This window comes from Miniopterus natalensis, chromosome 14, assembly GCF_054644295.1.
Source record: "Miniopterus natalensis isolate mMinNat1 chromosome 14, mMinNat1.hap1, whole genome shotgun sequence".
NCBI classification, from domain to species: domain Eukaryota; kingdom Metazoa; phylum Chordata; class Mammalia; order Chiroptera; family Miniopteridae; genus Miniopterus; species Miniopterus natalensis.
This window is the reverse complement of record NC_142094.1, coordinates 40,333,486-40,346,347: the sequence shown is the minus strand read 5'-3', so window position 1 is coordinate 40,346,347 and position 12,862 is coordinate 40,333,486. Positions and strand designations below refer to the sequence as shown.

The following is a 12,862-nucleotide window of genomic DNA, read 5'->3' as shown; positions in this document are numbered from 1 at the left end:
AAGGTCATCCACTTCAGCTGTAGCGACTGTGGTGCTTGCACACTGATGGCCCTGCCTTGCCCCCCACTCAAGGGCTCCTGAGGTCGCCAGCACCAGACCATTAAGGACTTTTTGCAGATTAGCTCATTTAGTCCTTATGACCCTGGGGCAAGGGGCTGTTACCACATTTTACAGAGGAGGGTGGGAATGCTAGAGAGGGGGACTGTGTGACAGGATGAATGTGACTCAGAGGAAATAGCAAAAAGTTCCTTGGGGACAGCGCTTCCTACCACCCTTTTCTGAAGAGCTGGGATATGGGGTGGTGCCTAGCCTCCTCCTCCCTGTACTAACCTCTGCCCCCTTGCCTCAGGTCCCCCGACTCTGGCTGTGCAGGCCAAGTGTGACCCCTGCTTGTCCAGCCCGTGCCAGAACCAGGGCAGCTGCCACAACGACCCCCTTGGAGCGTACAGGTGTGCCTGCCGCAGCGGCTATAAGGTGCGTGGAGGCTGAGCCGGGGAGGGGGCTGCTCCGTGTGCCCCCGGGCGGGACTGGGCTTGTCTTGTTCCCCACTCTGCCCCCAGTGCCCCGAGAGCGGTTCCTGGCCCAGAACCGGGGCTTGAGTGGAAAATGAACAAGTGACACCTGGGACAGGCAGGCTGAGCTGCTGAGGGACTGGCTGTCCATTGGCTCACACTGGCCTCTGGGTCTCCCTGGGGTCCCCATCACTGACTTTCTCCCCAGGGCAGAGACTGTGAGGTGTCCCTGGACAGCTGTTCCAGTGGCCCCTGCGAAAACGGCGGGACCTGCCACACACAGGAGGGCGAGGATTCCGGCTTCATGTAAGTTACTTGGAGGGGCCAGAACCTGGTAGGCGGGGTGCTGATGAGTCCAGCACCCAAGCTTCGGTGCCCTCCACCTCTAAATGGAGTGGCCAGTCCCCTGTGCTCTGGGGGAGATAGAGGGTGGGCTCAGAGGGAGCAAATGCTCACTAGAAACTCCTCCACACCCACCCCCGAGACAGGAGGCTGGCCCAGAGGTGGGAGCAAGTTCTGGTCATGCCCCCCCGGAGCCTCCCCCCACTGTCTCAGGGGTCCCACATGTCCCACACAGGCAGCCAGTTTCCCACAGCTCAGTGAAGGGCCAACCCTCACCAGTCCTTTCTCAAGCTCTCCCAGTGCTGACATCACCATGCAAGCCCCCCCCCCCCACTGACCCTGCTTCCCCCAGGCCCCTCAATGAATACCCCAATATCCAGAGCTCTCCTGGACCCAGAGCTTTTCTGAAGCATACTTGGTATTTAGTTGCTGAAAACAAACCGCCAGCCGAACAAATTGGCTCTGCATCTAGTGGCAGAAATGGCCAAGCCTGTCTCTGCAAACCCAAATTACCAGGTATCAAAAGGAAAACACTAAATGGCCTCTCGGCCCATTGTCGCCTTGGCAACGGTGCCGTACAATAAGCTCATCCTTCTTTGGGCCCCTCCTCAGTCTCTGGGCTCCTGGGAGGGGATGTCTCTGGAGAGTGGAGGGGCTGAAAGTACCCCCCAGAAACTCCCACTGCTGGGCAGAGGGGGCTGCAGTGGGTAGGCCCCCAGCAGCCTTACAGATTGGGGGCCATTGGGTGGGCCGTCCAGGTAGAAAGGGGGTGCCTCTCTGAGTTACCCCTCAACCCTGAGGCTTACAAGGGCCTTTTCAGAATTGCAAGGCTGATCCCTCAGCCCCTCTGTTGTTCCCCCCACCCTACCCCCATCTTTGTGGGTGAAAAATTAAACTCCAGGACACGCCCCACAACAGTGGGCTTTAAACCTTTTTGCTCACATACCCCCCAAACAGAATTTTAAAACTACATACATCCTCACACATTCTCAGATTGACAGCTAAAATTTCTCATTGTACATTTAATGTTTTGTCGCAAAGGAGGTCATTTTCAGGATATTGTAAATATTAACATTTAAAAATAAAACTATCCCTCTTTTATTGTTCCCCAATGGAATCTGAATAGCATGGCAATTCGATACCATTAAAAATTACACAAATAGGCTACTCTTTTATAGATTAAACAGTTTCCTCATTCCTTTTCCTTCTTGAACCAGTATTTACATTTTAGTCCCCATGCCCCCTCTCATTTTCTTTCCAATGTAATCCATTTTTATGCTAGAGAGACTTTACTTGAGCACCTGCCATATTTCTCCACCAACAACATGGGTATATAAGTGTAAATTTAAGGTTTTCTTTATTTCTTGTGACCATAGCCTCTGATTAAAAGTTTAGTTATCATTATAATTATCAATAATATACAACTGGTCGATCAACATTACTGTATTACAAAGTTTGATTGATACCACAAATAACAGTAGAATTTTATTAGACACATCTCTTAATGAGTAGATATATATATATCTATCTATCTGTAAATGCTGAGAAAGTTTGTTCACATAAATAAACAGAGGAGATTAGGAGTTTTATTATAGCCACGCCACCCAAGTCTTTGAAATCCTTCCGCGTCTGTGTGCCAAAAACCCCAGAGTGGTCTATCATCAGAAATTATTCGTAATGCTCTATCAGCTGACAATTCCATGAGGTCTTTCTTCAATTATTTTTAACACATGGAACTGGAAACCTCTCGACTTGCAGAAGCCATTTGTTCATTCATTTTCAAAACATTGATATTCCTAATTGTCCCTTTATTTGGAGCCCCAGGATTTTAGGCTCCAATCAAGTCCCACCTTGGACTTAGGCTGGGAGAGGTGTGTGCTTTGGTGGGGCTCTGGGGCAGGTCAGTCCAGGGAAGAGTTCCTGCAGAACTTGAAGACCTGAAAATCAATTTCTCAGACCTCTCTGACCCACATACCCCTTGGAAAACCCCAGGTGCCCCAGGGGGAGGTGTACTGATCTCCAGTGCCCTCCACAACCTGCTCCAGCCCCATTCTCACGCGATTCCTGAGGTCTGTGCTCCTGAAGGCCTGAACTGTTTGGATGAGCAGGACCCCCTCCCAGAGGACTGGCTTCAGGGTCTTTCCCAGGCTTTTGCACATGCCTCTGCCCCCACTGTCTTCCCTCTCATTCCTGCACTCCCATCAGGGTCCTTGACTAACTCATCACCTCCTCCAGGAAGCCTGCTCTGACCACCCCCCAAGGAGGAACTACATGTCCTCTGCCCCTTTGCTCCCACTCCCTGGCCTCAGTGCTGCACTATCCTCATACTCACCACTTCTCCTCAGGTTGCCGGTCCCCTCATCACCTCCCCCGCTAGACTGTGAGTCCCATGAGTGCAGGGCTGGTCTTGTTCACCTCTAACCCCTGGCTCTAGGAAGGGCCTGCCCCAGAATAGAGACCAAACCTCTGGGAGGATGATATTAACCAATGGTCACCAGCTGTGGCTCTGGCCATGGGCCCACCTGCCTCTCCCTCCTCCCTGCCCCACAGGTGCTCCTGTCCTACTGGCTTTGAAGGACCAACCTGTGGGGTGAACACAGACGACTGTGTGGAGCACGCGTGTGCCAATGGAGGCATCTGTGTGGATGGCGTGGGCAACTACACTTGCCAGTGTCCCCTGCAGTACACGGGTATGTGGGGATCAAGTGTCCTGGGGAGGTGGGAGCTAGTATGCATGCCTGAACCCCATTCCCTTGGGCAGAAGGGTTGGGGCCCTGCCTCAGTGTCTGCAGGAGGTTTCCGCTGGGCTGGCTGCCTGGCAGAACATGGGGGGCTGGAGGGGCAGCTTCTCTCCTGCCTCTCCCTGGTTCTTTTCCCAGGAAGGGCCTGTGAGCAGCTGGTGGACTTCTGCTCCCTGGATTTGAACCCGTGTCAGCACGAAGCCCAGTGTGTAGGCACCCCGGATGGGCCCAGGTAGGTGTTGCCCATTCCCAGGGTGGGAAGGTCACCTCCCTTCCATACCAATCCCCTCCCCATCCTATTTCCTCACCTGTCAAGTGGGTTTGGTCTCAGCCATGCAGGGTTCTTGTGAATCATTGTGGGGCGGTTAAGGGGGAGCTTTGCTGCCAGCATGACCTTGAATGGATGGCTTGACCACTCCTAGCCTCAGTTTTCTCATCTGTAAACAACACACCAGAAGCTTCCTTCTGGGGTGGTTGTAAGGATGGGCTGAGCAAATGCATGGAAAGCACTTAGCTCCATGTCCGACATCTGATCAATGCTCCATAAAGAGCTATTATCCTAGATCTACAATTTCTCATCTCCAGTTACAAAATCCACGAAACTCTGAAAACCAAAAGTTAGTTTGATAGCAAAATCAGACCTGACCTGAACGTATTTGGTAATAAAAGCTCACCACATGGATATGGGGCTTCTTACAGTAATGAGCCATCCACGTAGAGTGAATGTGTATAGATTTTGCTGCAGAACTGTGAACGTGTGTGATTGAGGTGCTGCCCTAGACCCCGCTGGCATGTTACGTAGCATCAGAGAACATCATACCATTTTATACAGTAAGGATAAGTATGGTCTCGTGTGTGTGTATACTGGGTAGAAAGGTATTTCTTACAGCCTGAAAAACACTGGGAATGAGTTAAAAATCCAGGCAGGAGCACCCACCTGCCAGGTTGTGGAGTTTGCAGTCTTCAGTTTGGAAGGGTTTCCAGCAAAGGTTTGCTCAGTGACAGCAGGCATGTTCACCAGAGGCTTCCCGGAGGAGGTGAGATCTTGGCCTGAGGCAGGGAGAGAGAAAAGAGTATTCCAGAATCAACAGGAGTGAAGGCGGGAAGTGCCAGTGGGGCGGGGGTTGCTGCCAGTGGAGACAGGTCTGACCACAGGCTGGACCTGAGCTGGGAGGAGCAGGACAGCGAGTGTCATGCCCGCCTGTGACTGGAAGCAGGTGGAGGAGTGTGCCCTTTATTTGATAGGCAAATAATTGGCTGAAATGGGTTTTCGGGTGAGCAGTGAGGCACAGTGCAAGCAGGGAGCTGGAGGTTGGCCTGGAGTCACTGCTGGGGCCAGGAGGCTGGGCTGGTGGAGTGAGGAACCTGGGGAGGAGGGATGGGTGAGCCCCATGATTCAGGGCCATGTGCTGGGGAGCAGCTGGGCAGGTCTGGAAGGGGCTGAAGTTTGGCCCTGGATGTGCCAAACTGGTGGTGAGTCCGGGTCCTCCCTGACAAGATTCCCATCTCCTCCTGCTGTGGGGTGTCCACCCTCCCAACCCAGAGCCCCCCAAACCCACACAAGCTCTCTGTGAAAGGGTTCCAGGACAGGCTGGGGGCATCCTTATATCCAGGGCTCTGGTTGACCTCCTGGGTGCCCCAAAGGCCCACAGGGCCTTGAGATTCTCTGTGACACACACAGACTCGGACCCACAGGCTCCTGGTTGACCGCCTACTCCCCTTGCTCACCTCCAGGTGTGAGTGTGCACCAGGTTATGCAGGTGACAACTGCAGTGAGAACCAGGATGACTGCAGAGATCACCGCTGCCAGAACGGGGCCCAGTGTGTAGACGAAGTAAACAGCTACTCCTGCCTCTGTGCTGAGGGCTACAGGTGAGAGGCCCTGGACACACCACCTGGGACCAACTCCTGGCCATCAGCCCCTGGCTGGCAGGACCCCCCAGATATGGTTGGCGGGAAGAAGTAAGGATGCTAGCCTGGGTGTTGGGTCCTGGTGTTTTAACCATAGTTATGCCATCAGAGCTGTGTGGCCTTGGGAAAGTTACTTAACCACTCAGAGCATAAGCAGAGGGTCCCTAACCTCTTTGGTGGAGGGAGTGGGAGGTGGGTACAGATTAGTGGGCAGTGTCCCATCACTTACCTGCTCAGGGTACCTCTTAAGACACATCCTGCCTTAAAGGTTATTGACATTTGCATCTTGTCTCCTCTGGGAAGTCGGGAGGGGCGGGCACCTGCCCTCCTTCTGGCACCCATCTCTCATGCTCTGCTTGGGTGTTTTTTGTTTTCATTTTATTGAGATTTAATTCACATACCATACAATTTACCTGGGTAAAATGTACAATTCAATGGCTTTTAGCATATTCCCAGAGTTGTGCATTCATTACCACAATTTCAGAACACTTCAATACTCCAGACAGAAATGCCACTCGTCTTATCTGTCACACCAAGCCCCCTCCATCCCAGCTCTAGGCAACCACAAATCTACTAATATCTCTGTGTATAGATTTGCTTATTCTGGATATTTCATATCAGCAGAAGCATACAATCTGTGGTCCTTTATAACTGGCTTTTTGAGGGTCCTCCATGTAGTAACATGTATCAGAACTTCATTCCTTTTCATGGCTGAATAATATTCCGCTGTATGGCTATACTGCATTGTTTACCCATTCATCTATTGATAGACATTTGGGTTGTTTCCACTTTTTAGCTATTGTGGATACTGATGCTACAGATTGTTGTAGCAGGGATCAGAACACCTGTTGGTAGTAAGGTCCCCTCTTTTATTTCTTTGCTTTAGTGATTTGAGTCTTCCCTCCTTTGCTTGTGTTTTAAGTCTGTTTTTTTTTTCTGCAAAATGAGACATGAGCAGTGAGTGATTCTTTTAAAAAATATATTATCTTGATTTCAGAGAGAGGAAGGGACAGGGAGAGAGAGAGAGAGAAACATCAATGATGAGAGTCATTGATCGGCTGCCTCCTGCATGCCCCCTACTGGGGATCGAGCCCACAACCCTGGGCATGTGCCCCAACTGGGAATCAAACTGCAGTCTCCTGGATCCTAGGCTGATGCTTAACCGCTGAGCCATGCCTGCTGGGCAAAGTGAGTGATTCTTAAACTTTAATGTGCACACAAGTCACCTGGCATATTGTTAAAAAGCAGATTTGGTGGGTTTTCCATTTCCAACAAGTGTCCAGGTGACACCCATGCTGCTGGTCCAGGAACCGCACTTGTTTCTCACCACCCTCTGGCTCTTAGTTCTCTCAGGGAAAGTGTTCTCCTTAAAGCATCTTCTGTCGCCTTAAGGATCCAGTTTCCCAAGATGTTTAGTGAGTTCCTCTCTAGGACTTGGGGGGAGGAAGATGCCCCCTTACCCTTTGGCCCTGCCCTATCTGACTTGTGTCCTTTCCCCCTCAGTGGGCAGCTCTGTGAGACCCCTCCCCACCCCAGGAGCCCCTGTGAGGGGACCGAGTGCCAGAACGGGGCCAACTGTGTGGACCAGGGCAGCCGGCCCGTGTGCCAGTGCCTCCCGGGCTTCGGCGGCCCCGAGTGTGAGAAGTTGCTCAGTGTCAACTTCGTGGATCGGGACACTTACCTGCAGTTCACTGACCTGCAGAACTGGCCGCGGGCCAACATCACGCTGCAGGTGCGTGCCCAGGGTACCGGTCACAGAGGGGAGTCAGAGATCAGGGGACCCTGACCTCAGGTCAAGGCATCAAGGCGCATTTCTGCCCTGGACAATGGGGAGGCCCCTGTGTTGGTCAAATGTCTTTGGATGTGGGTGTCAGCATCTCAGCTTGAACTAGTTTAAGCGCAATTGGAAAGGTTATTGGGTTACAAAACCAATCTCAGAGAAGAGTGGGGGTGGTGGGTGGGTGGTGGTGGAAGGTGGTCTCATGGGTGACTGGATCCAGAAAACCAAACTTACCAGGATCCTCTCCCACCATCTCTTGTCTCAACTACTCCTCAGCTTCAGCTTCCCATGCTGCCGACAGGCTTTTTTCATGTGGTTGGAGCACAACCAGGGTTAACCCTGGGCTTATATCTTTAACCAAAAGTCCTTGCAGTCCCTTATTTTGCCATTTTATGTATTGAATTCCACCTTAGAACATCATGTTGAGGAAAAAAAGCAAACCCCACTTCAGCATCGATGAATATGTAAATACAGAGATTTTGCTAAATATTTCTTAAGGAGGAACAGGGGAGTAGATTATGTTGCACATCATATGATAAAATATTTAAAACTCTTTAGTCATTTCTCTTCCCAAAATTCCATTCCCTATCCCAAATGCCACATAGTTCTCTCCTTTCTTCTGTCTCTTCTTTTTTCTCAGAACCTATCAGTCACTCAAACATGTTCACTCTTTATCACCTCTCCAAAATGCTGTCCACCTAACTTGGTCCACACAGCAAGGCCACAGCTAGCCTAACTGCTCCCCAAAAGAAAACTCACACAAACCCTACTCATCCATTGCTTCAGGCACATCCTTAGAGAGGCTCCGTTCACCCCACTGTCCCCATCGCCAGCTCTTCAGGGCCAGCCCTAGTTGAACAACAATCAGCAATCTCAGGGAAGACCTCTGCTTGGTCTGCCTTCAGTCACATGCCCATCCCTGGACCAGCGACTGAGTCCAAGGAGATGGGCTACTGTGATTGGCCCAGCCTGGGCCATGTGCCAACTCTGCAGCCCACGGGGGCAAAGTCTTTACCAGAAGAAAGGAGAGAAGAGGGACAGGCAGGAAAAAATGATCATGGCTCCAATAGCACCATAGAGAGATCCCTAAGGCACAACTCCAGCTGCTTGTGCAGCTCCAGCAACAGGGTCTACCTCCTGAGTGTTCCTTCCAGGCTTAGGTGGCTCTGGCTGTTAGCCTTCCTGAACTTGTCATCTCTGTAGGTCCCACCCTGGCCCCAAGGCCATTACTTGAGGCCCACAGAGTGGGCTGCCCCACAGCCAGTCTGACTTCCCTCTCTGAGCAGGTGGTCTGAAGGCTCCGCTCTTCCTGGCTCAGAGTTTTCGGGCCTTAGCTGGCCCATCTGCCCTCTGCTGCCTGGCCCTGGCCACACTGTCAGTGGATAACATTTAAACTCAGGGCTGTCAGCCTCTGTTAGTGCCCCTTGGAGGACATGTCACCTGGGCAGGCAGAGGACAGTTCTGCACACAGTATCTCTCTTCCAATTGTGGGCCCCCATCTGCTCCACCTACCCGCCTGTGCTGCTGCTGTGTGGGATGGGGTTGGAGAGACAGAGCCATTGCCCATCAGGTCTCCACGGCAGAGGACAATGGGATCCTGCTGTACAACGGGGACAATGACCACATCGCAGTGGAGCTGTACCAGGGCCACGTGCGTGTCAGCTACGACCCTGGCAGCTACCCCAGCTCTGCCATCTACAGGTAGGGTCACCTCATGCTCACCAGCCACTCTCAGGGGTTTCCTGGGCCAAAAACAGGTCATTATTGGGACCACTAGAACCTGGGCTGCCCAAGAAGAAAGGGCATTTGAACCATCAAGTACAGCCCAGCGTGGGCCCGAGGCTCTCTAGGGCCCGAGCAGTGGTCTCATCCTTCCCCATGCTACCACCACCTCACAGGGGGCTCCTGAGTGAGGAGGGGGAGACTGATTGGGTTGAAAAATCCCTGCTCTAGGCTTCTCAGCTTTCCCCAGGGGAGCAGGAGAGACTAGGCCATAGGCCACAGAGTCACCACAGTCTCCCCCTGAGAGATGTGGGAGCAGCTGCTGGACCAATGGCCTTTCTGGAGAAGTGTCCAGGTGGGGATGGGCCAACTGAAGCTCATCCTCTGGGGTGGGGGCACCCCATCTTCTTCCAGTGCTGAGACGATCAATGATGGGCAGTTCCACACTGTCGAGCTGGTCACCTTTGACCAGATGGTGAATCTCTCCATCGATGGCGGCAGTCCCATGACCATGGACAACTTCGGCAAACACTACACACTTAACAGTGAGGCCCCCCTCTATGTGGGAGGTAAGGACCTGCCCTGCCCCAGGCCTCTCCATCAGGTGATGGTGACAGCCTTTCCAAGTGGGGCCTCTGTTGCTCTCTGGCCAAGAGAGCTAGTGCCTAAGGCACTGGACTGTGGGACATTCCAGGTGGTGGGGGAGGGTCCTAGTGAATGACCATGCTGCTGGTGGACTGTTCTCCCTGCCAGCAGCCAGGCTGCTGTCCACCCAGCCCAGATTAACCAAGGAGGATAAGTGCCAGAGTTGGGACCAAGGCTTGGCCTGGGAGAGGTGGGGAGGGGGTTGGTGGGGGTTTTCCCAGCTATCTTCTGCACTGTGGGCATCTTTCCTCTTGGCTTTGGGCCAGAAGGGGCTTGTCAATTATTCAGGGTCCATTCCCAGTCTTGGGGACCTCAGAGGCCCAGAGCTGTCGCAGGAGGCCCAGGTACCAGGTCCCTGCATTAGCTGGGGATCGCCCAGCTGGCCTTATAGGCATTGCAGCTAAATGGCCCCTTCCACCACCTGTGGACATTTCCAGGTCCAGGAGACCAGGTTCCTGGATGCAGTGGGGCCGTCTCAGTGCTGTGGAGGGCCTGGCCTAGACATTGGGCAGGTGGGAGGGATGGAAAACCTGAGCTTTAAGCCCAGTTCTGTTGTTAACTAGTCACCGAGCACGGAGTATCCAATGGGGTTTAGCAGCTCCTACCTCAGAGGGTTGCTGTGAGCGGTGACCACAAATGCAGGTGACAAAATACCATATACCTGGGTTCTAGGCCCCAATCCTTTGCTGCTTCTGGGGTCTCTGGGAGGTAAAAACAGGTGTTCCAGAGGGAAGGAAGGATCCCTGGGCTAGGGCAGCCAGACTCAGACACCCAGGCCTCATTGGTCGGCTGGCTGCTGACCACCCCAGGCTCTTACAAGGAAAGCAGCTTTTCTCTTTCTTCTGGGGGAGGAGTCTGGACCCTCCAAGGTGGCAGAGGGCCTTGGCCCAGAGTTGCAGACAGAGCAGAGGCCAAGGGCAAGAGTGAACACTATGGAGATGCCCAACAGACCTAAGGTAGGTGCCAGGCACTGTCCAAGCCTGACTCAGCTCAGCTCAGCCCCTCCCCACCACCCCAGGGATGCCGGTGGATGTGAACTCGGCGGCCTTCCGCCTGTGGCAGATACTCAATGGCAGCAGCTTCCACGGGTGCATCCGAAACCTGTACATCAACAACGAGCTGCAGGACTTCACCAAGACACGGATGAAGCCAGGCGTGGTGCCGGGCTGTGAGCCCTGCCGGAAGCTCTACTGCTTGCATGGCATCTGCCAGCCCAATGCCAGCCCAGGGCCTGTGTGCCATTGCGAGGCGGGCTGGGGCGGCCTGCACTGCGACCAGCCAGCTGACGGCCCCTGTCATGGCCACAAGTGAGCCTGCGCTTGGCTCAAGGAGCCCTCACCCCCTGCCCACCTGCAGGTTCCTTTCCCTTCCGTGCAAGCTCCTAGTCCCTGTGGTGAAGATAGTGCTTTTAAATCCCCAAATCGAAACATGTGGCCTAACACAAGGTTTTATTTTTTTCTGGTTTTCAATTTTTAGTAACAGGAAAGGTCCCCAGGGACAAACACAGACTCACATTTTGCTTCCTGTGTTTCAGTCTTGGAAACAGGCTAACATCCCATGACACCAAGGCTGGGGGTGTGGGGTACCCTTGGGTGGGCCTTGGATGAGCTCTGGCCTGTCCTCATAGTGTTTTTTCTCTGTCCCTTCCAGGTGTGTCCACGGGAAGTGCGTGCCCCTTGATGCTCTTTCCTACAGCTGCCAGTGCCAGGACGGGTACTCGGGGGCCCTGTGCAACCAGGATGGGGCACCCGCAGACCCATGTGGGGGCCTGCAGTGCCTGCATGGCCACTGCCAGGCCTTGGCCACCAAAGGGGCACACTGTGTGTGTGACCCTGGCTTTTCGGGCGAGCTTTGTGAGCAAGGTCAGGGGCCCCCCTCCTGATGTGCCCTCTCCAGGTTTCCTCTCCACAACTGGCTTTAGCAACTTGGTGTTTTTCTTTCCCCCAACCTCAGCAAGCTCTCTGTGCCCCCGGCCCCCTTCTGCACCTTAGGTTGCTATTGGGCTTTAGTGCCACCCACCCTCTGGGCTCTGAGTCCCACCCCCTGACAGGGCCTCCTCTCTCCCTAGCCCAGCTTTTCCTGCAACCCCCTTATCCAGGATAAGTGCCCCTTCTGGCTGGGGTCTTTCCTTACAGAAGAGGTCATCGGGGTAACAGCTCCTGCCCACACCTTCGCATCTTGGCCCCATCACCTTGGGACAGGGTAGCAGCAGCAAGTCTGAGGGTTGGGGACTCTTTCCCAGGCCCCTGACCAAGATGCTTCTGCTGGAATGGAGAGTGCTGTGGGGGGCAGGGGACTTCTCCAGAAATCCAGAACTCAGGGACCTTAGGGTCTCCTAGGCCACACCCTCCCAGCAAAAATTCCTTCTCCATCATTGCCTCCAGCCTCTGCTTGCACTCTTCTAGCAAGCGGAGCCCACCTGAACCTGGCGTCCCAATCTGTGCTGCAGGCCCTGGCAGCTGGAAAGTTCCTGCTTCCTATGGGCTGCACTGTGGGCCCAGGAGGGGGCTGTGCATGCGCATGTCGGGCAGGGAGGATGCTGGGGACAAGGTGGGCTCTGAGAGAGAGGACCATCTAAGGATGCTGCCCTCCACTTCCCCGTCCCCTCCCCCTCTCTCTCCTCCTCTTCCTCCTCCTGCTTCCCAGGGGGCAGCACTGGCCCATAGTTGTGCCCTGAGGCTTTCTCTTGGTGTCTGTCCCATCCAGAATCCGAGTGCCGGGGGGACCCTGTCCGGGACTTTCACCAGGTCCAGAGGGGCTATGCCATCTGCCAGACCACGCGCCCGCTGTCGTGGGTGGAGTGCCGGGGCTCGTGCCCGGGCCAGGGCTGCTGCCAGGGCCTGCGGCTGAAGCGGAGGAAGTTCACCTTTGAGTGCAGCGACGGGACCTCCTTTGCTGAGGAGGTGGAGAAGCCCACCAAGTGTGGCTGTGCCCTCTGCGTATAGTGCCCAGCGCCCACGGGGAGGGGGGAGGGCTGGCGAGAAGCGTGGCCACAGGAGACCTGGGCTGGGGTCGGGCCATCACCAGGGTGGCTCCTGGGCGGCTGGACCCTCTTGGGTGGGCTGGGGCCCACCTCTGAGGGCCAGGCAGCTTTTCTCAAGCCGACCTCGAGCAGCTGGGGCTGAGTGGTGGGCGAGGCCTGGCTGCAGACCGCCCCCTCTGGAAGTGCCTTGCACAAATAGGCGCTTAATAAATATTTGTTGAATGAA

At 54.2% G+C, this 12,862-nt stretch overlaps 1 protein-coding gene across 1 annotated transcript in view; it reads left to right on the top strand.

The window, feature by feature from the left end:
• Window positions 1–12,625, top strand: part of SLIT1 (slit guidance ligand 1) — a 132,428-nt gene extending 119,803 nt beyond the window's left edge. The window contains exons 27-37 of the mRNA XM_087824481.1: window positions 350–474; window positions 721–818; window positions 3,405–3,544; window positions 3,734–3,827; window positions 5,330–5,467; window positions 7,010–7,238; window positions 8,857–8,987; window positions 9,423–9,577; window positions 10,672–10,960; window positions 11,304–11,515; window positions 12,360–12,625. Coding sequence (XP_087680607.1) covers window positions 350–474; window positions 721–818; window positions 3,405–3,544; window positions 3,734–3,827; window positions 5,330–5,467; window positions 7,010–7,238; window positions 8,857–8,987; window positions 9,423–9,577; window positions 10,672–10,960; window positions 11,304–11,515; window positions 12,360–12,598 — 1,850 coding nt within the window. The 3' untranslated portion in view covers window positions 12,599–12,625. The remainder of the gene's footprint in view (window positions 1–349; window positions 475–720; window positions 819–3,404; window positions 3,545–3,733; window positions 3,828–5,329; window positions 5,468–7,009; window positions 7,239–8,856; window positions 8,988–9,422; window positions 9,578–10,671; window positions 10,961–11,303; window positions 11,516–12,359) is intronic.
• Window positions 12,626–12,862: the final 237 nt, after the last annotated feature.